Below are 15,099 nucleotides of genomic sequence, written 5' to 3'. Positions count from 1 at the left end.
TGAAAAATTTTCCGGAGGGCTTGGCAGCGAAAGGGTTAATATAGGGGATACCATTGCAGAGCCCCTACTGAAAATGATAGTTGCCTGGCTGTTATGCTGATGCACTTGCTTCATTTTGACAATAAGAGTGGTAATGGCAGCCAGGGAGCAGAGGTGGAGAAATATGAGCAGGGCATAGTAAAATGGTTTAAAAGGAGAACTATGGGGTCAGTGTTTTTCCCCATAGTTCTCCTTAGGGTAACGGGAGGACACAAATTAGCGTCCTCCCGTCACCCTAGGCTCAGTATACCGCGAGCTGTAGCTCGCAGTATACTGAGATGCCGCAGTATACTTTTGTGCCGGGATCCGCCCAGCTGTGTGACTGACAGCTGGCTCTGCCTAACTAGAGGCAGAGCCAGCTGTACCCGCACCCTCCCCCGTCCGTTCCGCCAGTCAGCGCTGGCGGATCGGAGCGGGGAGGGGGGAATCTAGCCCCTCCCCTGTCGCGGCGGAGAGCCGTGATAGGATCGAGAGGTGAGCGAACGCCGGTATGTGTTCACTCACCTCCCGATCTACTGAGCCGACCTATGACAGTCTCATTGTTACAGGTCGGCTAGAACTATGAGGTGAGTGAAAAGCACTCACCTCATAGTTCTCCTTTAATATCACCATAAAACCTAAAAAGAACCTATAGTTGGTTTCCTTACTTATTATCCTTTCAACCGGAATCTATGATATTGTGTTTATTTGCCATCATATAGGGATCAGAGCGCCGCTGACTCGTCCCTGCTCTCTCCGGCACACGGACACAGTGAGTGAGGGGAGATTTATTAAGCAATTATGTATTGTCTGCACTGTGTTAGCAGTATATACTCTACATAGAGTATATACTGCTAATACAGTGCAGACAATACATTTACAATTATACTAACATGAATGTATTAAATGATCTGTATGTAGCCCTGTACTATGGATCATTTAACCCATTCATGTTAGCAGAGGATCATTGTAAATGTATTGTTGCAGGCACTCTATATGTACATGTACTATATACTACATATAGAGTGCACTGAACAATAGATTTACAATTATCCTCTGCTAATATGAATGGGTTAAATGATCCGTAGTACATGATATGTAGCCCTGTACCCCCTTTTCCACTTACAGAGCTAGGTTATTGTTTTTCTTTTAAATAAATATTCATGTAATTTTATTGGTATCTATCTTCATTTTGTACATTTACCAGTAGCTGCCTCATTTCCCACCCTCGGCTTATACTCGAGTCAATATTTTTTCCCAGTTTTTTGTGGTAAAATTAGGTACCTCGGCTTATATTCGAGTATATACGGTAAGCATCATAACTGTTGTCTCCCAAATAACATTACTATGTATCTCTCCGTATATTAATCTTCAACTTTATTTTACATTCATCCAAGCGATATTCTAGCTTGACAGTTTTTGTTATCTCATCTACCATTTCTTCTACTATCATATCATGTTCTGAAGAGAGGGGGGGGGGAGGGGGGACATGATCACCAAGTGAGTCCGTGTAGTCCCTTCTATATAAAAAATAAATAAAAAAAAAACTTCTCTCTTACCTGCCTAAGTGTTCTCTCCTATATGTGACATCTACTCAAAAAAATAATGTTTCCTATTTAACCCCTTATCCATCCCCCTTACTATCCAACTAACTAAATTTAGAAACCTAAATAAATTATAACCTTTTCCCCGATGACTCTTCTGTAATACTTTTAAACTTCCCTAGTGATAACTTCGTGTTAATTTCTACTTCTCGCCCTACGTTGGTTTATACTTCTCACCCTACGTATATTCTCTCCCATATGTGTGTTCACTTTAATGTGTTATTCCTTATTTTATCCTTATTCCCCCCCTTAAACCTTTCATATCACTTGTATTACATCACCGTCCCCCCTCTCTCTCACCACTATCCACAATCTTCACCTCACTTCCAGACATACAGGTCTATTGCTTGTAGAAAAAAAAAAAAATACATAGAAGAAATATCCAAATATAGCTTAATTATCTATACCTCTCAAGATTTATCTTCATATTAGATGATTCTTATGCTACCTTTAGGCTTTAAGGGGATCCCCCCTCAGAGACTTGACCTTTCCTCTCCTTCTTTCCATACCCTTTTTCTAAATACATCTGTCTGGCTAAATGACTCCCACTTCTCCCATATATTCTCATGTATATCTAGCTTCCCGGCATCTCTTGCACGGAGTTCCTCCATATATCTTATTTCTTCTAGTATCTTTTCCCAACTCTCTAGTGAAGGGGGTGATTCTGATTTCCAATTCCGAGTTATATTAACTCTGGCTGCAGCCAGTACAAATCTCAAAATGTCTGTCTTTATCTTTTTGATGGGAACAGGAATTAATGATAACAGTGCAATTGATGGATCTAACTCTATGCTTAAAGATCCTATGGAATGGTAAATTTCGAATATAGACTCCCAATATGTTTGCACTCTTGGACAGCTCCACCAAATGTGCAGGTATGTCCCCTCCTCATTGCCACATCTCCAACATCTATCTGACCCTCTGGGTTTTATATGTTTCATTCCTTCTGGACATCTATACCATCTAGACACTATTTTATAATTTTTTTCCTGGTAAAATGAAGATTTAACGGCACTATGTGTCATAGTTAGTATTCTTGCCCATTCCTTCTCAGTGATCTCCCTCCTCAGGTCCTGTTCCCATCTCTTCATAAACTTTGTATGACCTTTAGCTTCCTCCTCTCTTAATAGACCGTGGACCAGTGATAATACATGTTCGATTTTTGTATCTTTCAAACTTAATTTCTCAAATATGGTAAACGGTCTATTCAGAGGTTTTTGGCTCCTGAGATGTCTAATATAATCCATTAGCTGTAATGCCTCCATCCAATGCTTCCTGTTGTTTTGACTCTCTGGTCTAAGCTCAGATATCAGTTCGTCTTTGCCTTTTTTTAAGATCTGCCAAATCTGAGCATGGGAGAAATTATTAATATTTAGGAAGGAGCCTCCCTGCATACCCGGGGGAAATTTTAAATTACCTGCTAAAAGGAGTCATGGGCCCTGGAATAGACAAAAGATTATATTTGTCCCTCATTGTATCCCATGTTCTTAACACTGGTTTTGCCAGATATGGTAGGGAGGTCATATGTGGTCTATCCTCTGGTGCCAGCCATGGAATATTACTTAGAGGTATAGAGGCCATACTTGTCTCTAGATTTACTCCCCCCTTAGTTCGGTTGTTGTGTCCAGTCCAGTATTCTTGTTAATAAGTCTGATTTATGGTATAAGGCAATGTCCGGTATCCCTAATCCTCCTCTTTGTTTTGATCTCATTAATACTTTCAAGTTTACCCTAGGAGTTTTATTGGCCCATATAAAATTTTATTATAGCCATCTTAAGTTTCTGAAAAAAGGACCTAGGAAGAAGAATAGGGATTGTCTGAAACCTATATAATATTTTAGGCAGAATATCCATTTTCATTACATTAGCTCTCCCCATCCATGACAAACTCATATAATTCCATACCTGGAACTGGGTAAAGATTTTCTCTGACCAATCTCTAAAATTTATGGCATAAAGCGAGTTAAGATGTTTAGGAATACCTACACCTAAATATGCCAATTAGGTTGCCATTTAAAATAATAATTTTCCTTTATACAAGTTTGTACCTCTTCCGTTAGTGATATGTTCAGGAATTCTGATTTTGATAGGTTTATATGAAAGTTGCTCAAGTCTCCATATTTTTTTAATTCTTTTAGTAAGTTAGGTATTGAAACTAGTTGGGAGGTTATAAATAAAAGTAGGTCGTCTGCATATAGTGCCAGTTTATGTTGTTGTATTGCAATAGTCAATCCCTTTATTGAAGTATTTTGTCTAATATTAGCTGCCAATTGCCCCATCACTATAACATATAGGAGAGGTGATAATGGGCATCCCTGACGGGTACCATTAAAGATGGGGAACGAATTAGACAATTCCCCATTTACCTTAACCTTTGCAGTTGGGTATGTGTATAGTGCCATTACTTTTGTAATGTATTGCTCACCCAGGCCCGCGTAGAGGAGGGACTCCCTCAAAAAAAGCCAGTTTATCAAATGCTTTCTCCGCATCGATTGACAGAAGGCAAAGTGCCTTATTCTCCCTCTGTGCTAGCCCTATTAAGTTGATGACACTAGTTGTGCCATCTTTGGCTTCCCTCCCCTGAACAAATCCGGTTTGATCTATATGTATGATATTGGGCATAACTTTTTTTAGTCTATTGGCCAGCATCTTTGCGTATAGTTTAAGATCAATATTTATTAGGGAAATAGGGCGGTAATGTCCACACTCTGTTAAATCTTTCCCTGGTTTAGATAATACTGATATGTGAGCCTCTAATGTCTGTGTGGGAAAAGGACATTCCACTGTTACGGAGTTACAAACTTTAGTGAAGAATGGTCTTAGTTGTTCCTCAAACTGTTTATAATATCTTGCTGTAAAGCTATCCGGTCCCGGGGCCTTACTGACCTGTAAGGAGGCTATTGCCTCTTTAATTTCTTTTTCTGAGAATGTTAAATTCAGTTCTTCTCCGTCCTCTTTACTGAGTGTCGGCATATTCGCCTCTCTTAAATATTTCCTGATTTTATTTGTATAGCAATCTGGGGACATATCGGCATATTTGCCTCTAATTGAGTATAATGATGCATAAAAATTTCTAAAAGATTCTACTATAGAGGACGGAGAATACTGAATGGTCCCACTCCCATCTTTAATTTTTGTTATGTTTGTTTTAGGGGCTCTTGGATGTATTTTCCTGGCTAACAGCTTCCCACACTTATCCCCTTCTTCATAATAGAACTTATTATTTTTGTCTCTAGCAATTAGGGTTTGTTGGGCCAGAATATTACGAATGTCCCTTCTCACCTCGAACAATTGGGTGTAGTATTTTATTTTGGTTACACTCGTCTTATTCATGGCCTCCAGGTTACTCAGTTTCTGAAATAGGCCCTTTAACTTACTTGCCTTCTCTTTTTTTAATCTGGATCCATGTTTAACATAGATACCTCTGACTACACATTTTAAGGCCTCCCATTGTATAGGGCTTGAAGAAGGGTCTTTTTGGTGGTCTATTAAAAAATTATTTATTGTGGCTTTTATTAGGCCTGCAGTATCTTTCTCCGGTCATTAAAATCGAGATAGCGAACAATCACCGGCCGGGATTTGTGCGTGTCTTTCTGCGTCTGCGCGCCCACTCTGTGTGCACGTTCGACTTTGCAGGGGGTCGAGAGGCCCAGCACCTGTGGTATGATCGTTTCACATAGATGGACGAGGTCTGTGTGGGGGGTCGTTTCTGGAAGGCCAATGACCCTCAGGTTATTTCTCCTCGCCCTATTCTCAAGGTCATCGACCTTATCAATCAATTGGGTTATAGACGAGTTAGCTCGCTCGACTGACTGATGGGTGGTGCGCAGTTGGTCTTCTAGGTCGCTCACTCTGTGCTCCGCAGTTTGAATGCGGTGAGCATGGGAGTCGACCGTGATTTTGAGCGGACCCATCTGCTGTTGGAGCGCGTCCATGACGATCGTTTTCATGTCGGCCTTAAGGTAAGCCGCTACCGCTATGGCTATGTTTTGATGTTCTGTGTTCAGTGCGGGGGTGCAGGCAGGCTCACCTTCCTTTGGATCATCAGAGGAGACCAGCATGTCCTCTCCGTCCGCCATCTTGGACGGGTCCAGCTCTTCTCCCGATGTCAGCAATATGGCTCGTCGCGGCTGCAGCGGGCGAGACACAAACTTGTCCATATCAGCAAGTGACCCGGGTCTGGTGAGGTAGGCAATGTTTTTACTTCTTCTTGACACTCACTGTTTTTTAAAAGGTTGTCATTGAGTCTCCATGTTCCAAACCTTCTATTTCTATTCTCCATTTTTACTGTCAGGGATACTGGTGAATGATCCGACCATAATATCAGGCCTATATCTATCTTTGGGTGGTGATATTCCAGACAATATAACTAGCACATTCCAACCTTTCATCACTTATATGCCATACATCACCATTTGTTCCTACAACTAATGTTCCCCATAACTCTTTCCATTCTTTCATCCTCTTTCGTATCTCCATTGTCCATTGATCCATCCCTCACACATACCGCTATTATTCTCTTGTGTGTAGGATTAAGTCCCCTTTCTCCACATCCTACATCCAACCTTTACAAGAGAGCCCCTACTGATGTGCAATAGGGGACTATATTGGGGTTGTGGGGTGCCGATTAAACGTCCTTCCAAAATGCTCCGTCTCCACCAGCCTCACCAATTTTATCCTTCCCATCCTTCCCCTTCTGTCTCCCCATTCCCCATTGTCTTCCCCTTCTGTCTCCCCATTCCCCATTGTCTTCCCCTTCCCGCCCTCCACCTGGGGTAGAGGTTGCCCCCCTGGGGTAGTTGAGGGGTATCCAATGGGGAGAGAAGAGAAAAAAAAAACATCATCGCTTATCTAAATGGGGTTACTCTCCTTCTGTTTTCTTAAGTTTATGAATTAGTTCTTTCTAATGTATATTTTCTTCTTTTTCCCTTCCTCTTCTCCTTACTTCTTCACTACAGTCCATACCTGTCTTTGATTTTCTCCCAGTAAATTTAGTTCTTTTGGCCATTCTGGCAGTTGTATTGGGGTAAATCCAAACTTTCCAGAAATCCTGGGAGATCCTCTATTGTCCTGAAATTTACAGTTTTCCCCCTCTGTGTGCTGTTAATTGGAAGGGGAATCCCCATCTGTATCTGATTTCTTTTTCTTGTAAAGCTTCCAGTAGGGGCGTCAAAGCCCTCCTTAGTGATAATGTTTGCCTTGACAATCCGGGAAGATTGTTACTGTATATCCCTCATGCATTATTGATCTCTTAATTCTCATTGCTGAGAATATTGCTTCTCTTTCAGTTTGATAGTGTAACCGGCAAATCACATCTCTAGGCCTTAGGGACTCATTAATAAAGCCTGGCACTCTATATACTGCATCAATGAGCAATTCAGCCTCAAATGTTCTGTCCATTATACTGTTTAGTATGTTTTTTATTGCAGGATATAGGGCAGGCGACTCTATCGACTCTGGTATACCACGTATCCGTGTATTATTCCGCCTGCTCCTGTTATCCATTTCATCTATTTTATAGGCCATGCCCTGTATCAGTGATGCTTGCTTATTAATCATTTGTTGCTGTAAGTCCAATTTAATTGAATAATTTTCCCGGCTTTCTTCCAATCCATTTACTCGGGCTCCTATGTCTGAGATGTCACTTTTTAGTACCTTCAAATCCTCTTTATATGTTGCTTCCAATCTTGCAATATAACCCTCCATGTCCTCTTTTTTCGGCAACGATCTTAGGTATGCTCCCAGGTCCTCCTGCTCTATCCCCTCCTGTTCCAGCAGACGGATATTCCTGCATCTAGCTGACTCCTGGAGCTCATCTCTATGTGTCTCTTCATCCCCTCTTATGGCTGTCTTAGCTTGAGTTTAGGGATGCAAGGGGGAATTCTGCAACATTTTGTCCTGCACACCTTTATTGCCCCGCTCCAGACCATTCCCCATTATAGGTTGTTTCTCTTTCTTCTTTCCCTTTCCCCCCATCCGTGGGGGTTATAACTCTGCTGGAGGGGTCTTTTCAAGAAAAATGATGTGTGTCTTTAGGAGATCCCGACTGGAAATCCGCGATGGCCGAACACAGCTGGGGAAACCACACTAGGAGCAGTGGCTGAGGTAGCTGGAGAACACTTGAGGGGGAGCTGCAACAGATGCGGCTTTCTTGTAGGGAGGCTCCGTCGGCTATACACCTCCCAGATGGACTGGTCAGGCCGGGGTCCAGAGGATGCAATCCGGGGTCTATATCCAGCAAAAACAGGCTGGAACGGTCTGGGGAGAGCCGGGGAGAGCCGGGGAGAGCTGGGGACGGGTCTCTTTCAGTGGCTATTCAGTAGCATGGCGATGCTCGTGCACGAGCGGCGCGCTCAGCCTACGCCATCGGCATGCGCCACCTTCCACCGATCCTTGCGGTGGACACTACCGGGACACTGCCCAAGAACCGCAGCCTCCTCCCCGGGCTGCTCACTGGACTGAGGGGATGAATAGGGCTGTTACGGTGTCCCCCGTAGTCCCGGTGAGCGCGGACCTCCCCCATGTCTCAGCTTCCTCCTCCTCCCCGGGCTGTTCATAGTGGATGTGAATAAAGATGTACAACCAATGTAAGTAGTGTGCACCATATGTTGTATGTGTACAATGTGTGCACTGTGTTGTATGTGTATTATGTCTTGTACTGTGTGGTATGTGAAACGCATGCGTATTAGGTGCCGCATGTGTACCGTGTGCGTATTAGGTGTCACATGTGTACCGTGTTCGTATTAGGTGTCGCATGTGTACCGTGTGCGTATTAGGTGTCGCATGTGTACCGTGTGCGTATTAGGTGTCGTATGTGTGCCGTGTGCGTATTAGGTGTCGCATGTGTGCCGTGTGCGTATTAGGTGTCGCATGTGTGCCGTGTGCGTATTAGGTGTCGCATGTGTACCGTGTGTGCGTATTAGGTGTTGCATGTGTACCGTGTGTGCGTATTAGGTGTCGCATGTGTACCATGTGTGCGTATTATATGCTGTTAGTGCGCAGTAAGTGGAGGCATAACAACCGTTGGCTCAGCACGGTATACTGCATGTAGCCGAAGCTACCGTACATACAGTATTACCGCAATCCATCCATGATGTTTTTAAAAATGGTGTTGCCTCGGAAGTGGGGTAGTCTTATATGACGAGTATAGCCCAAAACCTATGTTTTAAGTGGAAAATTAGGGGGTCGTCTTATACACCCAGTCGCCTTATACGCCGCCAAATACGGTTTATCTGCTTTATTCTATCCCCTAGAGAAAAAAGAGCACTTAACCCTTACAGTGCATGTGTAGCCCCACTGCAAGGGAAATTTCTGGATTACTTCTTTAAAATAAATCACACCCGGTCTCTACCAAGATGGCTATCCCCACAAAGAGACAGTGCAGATGTAGGCAAGGTAAATCAGGAGTGAGGAAAAGATCAGCTGCAGCAAGAGCACAGGCAATGTTGGTTACTAGTCCCTTGCCTGCCTTTTTGTTTTGGAGAGCCAGAGTTCAAAACATACAACATTAAAACTAGTAATTTATTCTGGAAGAATAAATTGATATAACCAGTTTAATTCTGACAAAGAAAGATCTGCTTACATTCCTGCACTGCCCATATTTCACTTCATACCAACTATAACAAACCAAAGGATAATTTATCGCATTGAATGCTCAAAAGATTACAGAGTTGTAAAAGGCCTTTCGTATTGAATATATGAATGAATATTAGGGTCTTCCTGCCCCTCTTTTTTGGACTGATTTTGGATGTCCCTAATCATAGAAGAATTGGAAGTCCAATACCCCCAATGAACACTGAATGAAAATAGTATATTTTATATTGCTGATAATGTGTAAAAATTATCTTGATTAGTTTTTTCGCATGTAGCTCCCTCCCCTCATATAGGTATCTTTTAGTTTTAACCCTTTCCCTGTCAAGCCCTCGGGAACATTTTTCAATTCAACTGGCCACGCCATTTTTGCAATTTTTCCCATTGATTTGATTTTCAACTGCTGCGTTGCTAGTGTTTGTAAAAGACCCCCCAAACCATATATTTTCTGAAAGCGCAGGCCTGGTAGAATAAAAAGATGGTGATACTAAAATTTGTAGGCCCTGCGATAATTGCGCAAATGTTTCTCAAATTAATATTAAACCGATAAAAATACACAATTCAATAGATAAAAACACACTAAAATCAGTATCCGTATTTTCTGACTAAATCGAAGATAAAACTGTATTGAGTTAATAAATAACATATATTTGCACATTTGAAATTGCGCCTTTTTGCGAAAAGGTTAAAAAAAAATATGAAGGTACGCAAAACTGTAAATAAGCGACTTATGTTAAAAATAGTTTTTACGCTGTGTTTGTGTTGTGATAAAATGATACAGGCGTATATTTAATTACAACACAAGGTATCACAACGCATGGCAATGTGTCACAAAGCTTTGTCATGCGCTGCCATAGTTAATTTAATGTTTTTTTTAAAGAAAAAAATAAAAACAAATCATGCACTGCTATGCGTTCTAACGACGAAACCACAAAATGTGTATGTTATGTGGGGGGAGGGAGGGGTTGTGCTTTTTGTTATTAGTTTTTTTTTACACATTTTTTAATTTATTTTTTAATAATTTTATTATTTTTTAAAACATTTTTATTTATTTTTTAATTGTAATTTTTTTTAACATTGGGGGGGGGCTACGGTGAAATATTAGGGGTCTAAAAAGACCCCTGACATTTCCCTTTTGAAATAGAAATTGAGAACAATTAATTTTTCTGCAGCCCCAGCACTCAATGAATGGGAAGCACTCAGTACAGAGGCTTCCCATTCATTCAGAAACTGATAGTAAAATATTTTTACTATCACCACTTTATGAATGGGGAGGAGCCTCTATAGTGAGTGCTACTCCCCATTAATAAATTCTTGAATGAACAGGAAGTGATGTAAATCACAGCCTGTTCATGCATAACTGGGGACACATAGTACTAGTACATAGTCCCGTTATTTACAAACACCGGAGTGATCAGACGATCACTCCGGTGTTTGCTCTGCACAGAGGGATCGTTAAATATCAATGATATTTAACGATCCCCCGCTCGGCCACGCTACAGAGCCGCTGTCATCCAAAAACTGACAGGATGACAGCGGCTCCGATCACTATGCCGCTCGGCCATCCTGAATTGCAGCCAGCCGTCGCTCACTAACCCCCGACCCTACCCCCCGCTGGCGATTTTACTTCGGATCCCCGCTGCCACGGACCCTACAAACGGGGGACAGCAGCGGGGATCCATGTAGTCTCTCATCCCTGCTTGGAGCGGCTCTAGGCAGAGATGAGAGACTCCAGATGCCGGCGGCCGGCCGCAGCGGAGGGGGCGGTCGATATTTTGGCTAATAGCGGTCATCAGCGGCTTGTGAGCCGCTGATGACAGCTATTAATTTGAAGGGGACAGTCTGGGGAAGAGTTCTGCTATAAGCTCATGGTCGCGAGCTAACTGTAAATGCCACCGACGTAAGGCATACTGAGCTGGCCAGCCGGAAACACGTTTGTTTCCGCCGTAAGCCTTACGGCGGTGGCAGTGAAAGGGTTAATGGCCTGCTGCTACTCCTGAACCTTGACTGCATGACAAGTGTACAACCAGTAGATGGTGCTGTGTCCTTTCTACTTTCCACAGTGTCCAAACCTCTTAGGAGCTAAAACATTCTTAGAAGACTTGAAGAAGTCCTCTGTCCCACAATCCTAACCTGGTGTGTATATATATTTGGCTGTTTCACTTATAATCTCACTTGTTTTGCCTGATGAAGGGGTTCCTGTGTGTCCCCGAAACGTCGCACTAAGTGTGTTATTTTGCTTTTGATGTACGTCAATAAATAGACGTAATCGATTTATTATTAGAGTGCCAGTGTCTATTTCTTTTCTGCATTACTTTGACGTTGGCCATCCGTCGACTACTGAGCACCCAGGATACTTTGTTGGACGTGCGGTCAGGAGTGCAATGGGTACATGGACTGTAATCTGTCCCACAATAAATCCCCAACAATCCTATTATTTCATTATGCCAGTTTATCAAACACACTTTAACCCAAGCTCAGGTATTTGAAGTTCAGATTTATTACATCTGCCCATAATATTATAGGACATCACCTACATTAAAGACTTTGCCTCTGAAAATCAGCTATTGCAAGGTGGTAAACTGCAGTGATATTTTACCCCCTCAACCAAAGGAAATAAAAATGAACGGAATAGCATTACCTGTTGTTTATCTTTACCACTCTGATCAGAATGCACATCTTCATCAGTTTCAAAATCTTCTGAGTAATTCACATTTGGGGCAATATGGACAGTTGATCCACTTTCAGATTTAATGTTAATGGAACTCTACAAATATTAGACACAGAAGTAATTTGTAATAGTATAAATCAACAAAATACATAATTGACCTTTAGAGGACCTTAGCTTTAACAAACAAATTCTCCATAACTAGTTCATATGCTTACACAAAATATATCCATTAGTGTATTAGAAGCATGTAAAAACATAGTTACATAAAGTTACACAGTTAAGGTTGAATAAAGACTCAGGTCCATGCAGTTCAACGTTTGTGGGTCTGTGTGTGGGTCACAAAAAATTCCAATACCTGTTTATGTTGCCCGAGAAAGACATTTAGAATTTTTGTGAATGTGTCTATACTCTCAGCCGATACCACTACCACAACTTTACTGCTCTAAGGAACCCCCTAGGCAATCTGTAAAGAATCCCCTAGGCAATCTGAGATTAAATCTTACATTTTCCTCTTGTCTCAGGTGGTGGCCTTAGAGTAAACCATTTATTACAGATTCCACCATCCCCATTTAAAAATTTGATATTGAGATCATTTTTTTTCTTAAACCCCTCTTCTCTAGAGAGAATAAGTTCAATACTGACACTACAAAACAAAACTGATATATACAGTAATCAGCTTTGTGGTTTAAAAAGATGGTGCTTCTAATTTCGTAAGTCCTTAGATAATTGCGCAAATGTTTGTCAACTCAATATTAAACCGATAAAAATACACAATTACTTTGATAAAGCCACACTAAAATCAGTATCAGTGCACAAAAAAAGCCAAAACGGAAGCAAAACTGGCACATGAGCTAGAACAAGAATCGTTAGGTCCAAGAGATCAGAGGTAGGTCTGCTAATCTGTGCGGTGACACAGCAGGGTAGAGAGTGAGCAGCTAGAGGTGAGGATCAGTTCATAAACCTGAATGCCAGAAAAATGCAACCCCCCATTTGGAAAGACAGGGTTTTTCTTTTCCTGCTGAGGATTTAGAACTTTTCTTGCTTCTGCCCTTGTTAGTAAACAGAGAACCAGGCTTAGGAGGAGCTAGTCATGCCTACTCCAGTAGTAGGTAAAGGAGAGGGATGGGACTCATGCAAACTTTCCTTAGACTTCTTACGCTGAGGCAACTGAACACTCCTTAATGATGTCATGGGTGGGTCAAAAGAGATAGCTTCCCTTAAAAGACCAAGCAAGTCAGGTGCCCCTTGGACATAGCGTCAGATGCATAGCGACACCGACCCATATGTGAATCAAGTCTAGAATTTTCCAGCAGGACATCACAGCTGAAGCGTACGACTTTGGACATATGCTCCATCTGTTCCATCAGGAAAGGCTTCACAGCCACACTGGAGAGATCTCTTTTGGATTTTCCAAGGTCAGAGCAAAGGGGAAGGCCCACCAGCGAGAGCTAGGTCTTAATTAAGGATTTTAGCTGTTGGTCAGTTTAATCATTCAACGTAGGAATGCCCTCTATTGGTCTACTGGTTTCCCTGTTAAGGTGGGTCAATGGCAGATCCACAGTGGGTATAAACCACTATTTAACAAAATCCTTCCCAAGTGAGAACATATCCAGGAGACAATTAGGGGGGTACCCCTCAGGGTGCTTCCAATCCGCATAGAGGAAAACCCCTGAAAGGCCCGAGACTAGAGAGAACAGGCTGATTTTCCAGATGCAGAGTAGTATGTAGCACATCAATAAGAGCTGAAACATTCTCTTGTAACTCTGATCTAATAGCAAAATATTAATTTCTCAAAAGCAATCTTATCTGGGAGAGACTGAGGGGACACCAATCAGAGATGGTTGCTGTGCCTGGTGGTCCAGCCACTGCTAAGGCCATTGGCAGGGGAAGGTACAGGAATGCACTTAAATCTTCTGCGGTCAGCACCAGCAAGCACCTGAGTGAACTCCGCCTCAAAAATCACAGCTAAGAAGGACTCTGATGATGAAGTGGACCCTATTCCATTAAGTAACAAGATTCCAAATTACAGCCATCATTATCTGTACAAGGTACAGAACAAACATCCCTGAAACCTATAAAGGGAGTGTGAGCTGGGGGGTCACCCGTTGTGGGGGGCCATCCCCACTGTGTCTAGATACAGACATGTTGCAACCAGTTGGCAATGATGCACAGTAAGAAGATGATTGCCAGTAGGAATAGCCTGGAGATTGGAGCACGACATGGAGAAGGGGCTATGCTACCTTGATACTGAAAGGCAGGAAAGAGAGTACATAGCGTGCATATGACACTTCACCCAGCGGATGACATCGGTGCTCAGTCCCTCAATGCTAGCCCCTTCTGTGGTAAAATTAATGGAAAGGGGGAAATGTAAAAGCACTTAGAAGTCAAAACAATGAGGTATCACCCCCAGTGCTTAGCCTGATCTGCCTTCTCATGGAGTGAGTGCTCAGAGACAGGACCAGCACTGAGGCAAATGCCAACGGCACAGGACCAGGAAAGCCCCTGCAGCTAACATGTTACCAGAATAAAGTCCTGAAGGTGACCAACCTGCCCGTCAATTTTTTGGTTGCCAGCTGTCCTGCTGTAGTTGGAAGTATAAGCTGAAAGTATATGACTTTGTGTGTCCCTGTCTCAAACCTACTGTGTGCACTGGGCTGTAAAAGGGGAAAGCAGGAATGTGGCCCCAATGAACTTGGCAGTGCAGAATGAAAATGTCTACTTCTCTGAAGTACACCGATATACATTCGCTATTACATACAGAGCCTTCAAGGTAAACAATTCCCATTTGTTTCTAAAATGTGCACTTGGGGCAAATTTAAAAAGTATGACATTCACCAAACATTCCCTGGTGGTGAATCCTTCACTGTATATTAAAAAAGATTTGCAAGTAAAATTCACATGCAGTCATTCACTGCTTTATAAATATGCCCTTGTTAGTTGATTTTATCAGTTATTTTAGGTTTAGTGTATTATTGCAAAAAATAAGCCATTACGTTAACTGCATAATTAAAAAAGGGTCCTTCCACTAGACACTGACCAAGGTTATCTTTGCACTCATCTGTCTTTTCTCCACAATTTACATTAACTTAATACACTTTCAGGCAGCAGATTAAGTTTTCAACTGCTTCTAACATTTTCTAGTTTCTCTTTAACTCCTGTTAAAAAAAAAAAAAAAAAAAAAAACAAAAGCACACAAACAAAAAACACCCCAAAAAAC

General features: G+C 42.1%; 1 protein-coding gene across 1 annotated transcript in view; it reads right to left on the bottom strand.

The window, feature by feature from the left end:
• LOC108799438 (protein KIAA0556 homolog) overlaps nt 1–15,099 on the bottom strand; it is a 38,087-nt gene that overhangs the window by 8,006 nt on the left and 14,982 nt on the right. The window contains exon 6 of the mRNA XM_018571293.1: nt 11,853–11,978. Coding sequence (XP_018426795.1) covers nt 11,853–11,978 — 126 coding nt within the window. The remainder of the gene's footprint in view (nt 1–11,852; nt 11,979–15,099) is intronic.

This window comes from Nanorana parkeri, unplaced genomic scaffold, assembly GCF_000935625.1.
Source record: "Nanorana parkeri isolate BGI_ZX_2015 unplaced genomic scaffold, ASM93562v1 scaffold1727, whole genome shotgun sequence".
NCBI lineage: Eukaryota > Metazoa > Chordata > Amphibia > Anura > Dicroglossidae > Nanorana > Nanorana parkeri.
This window is presented reverse-complemented; position numbering and strand designations above follow the sequence as displayed.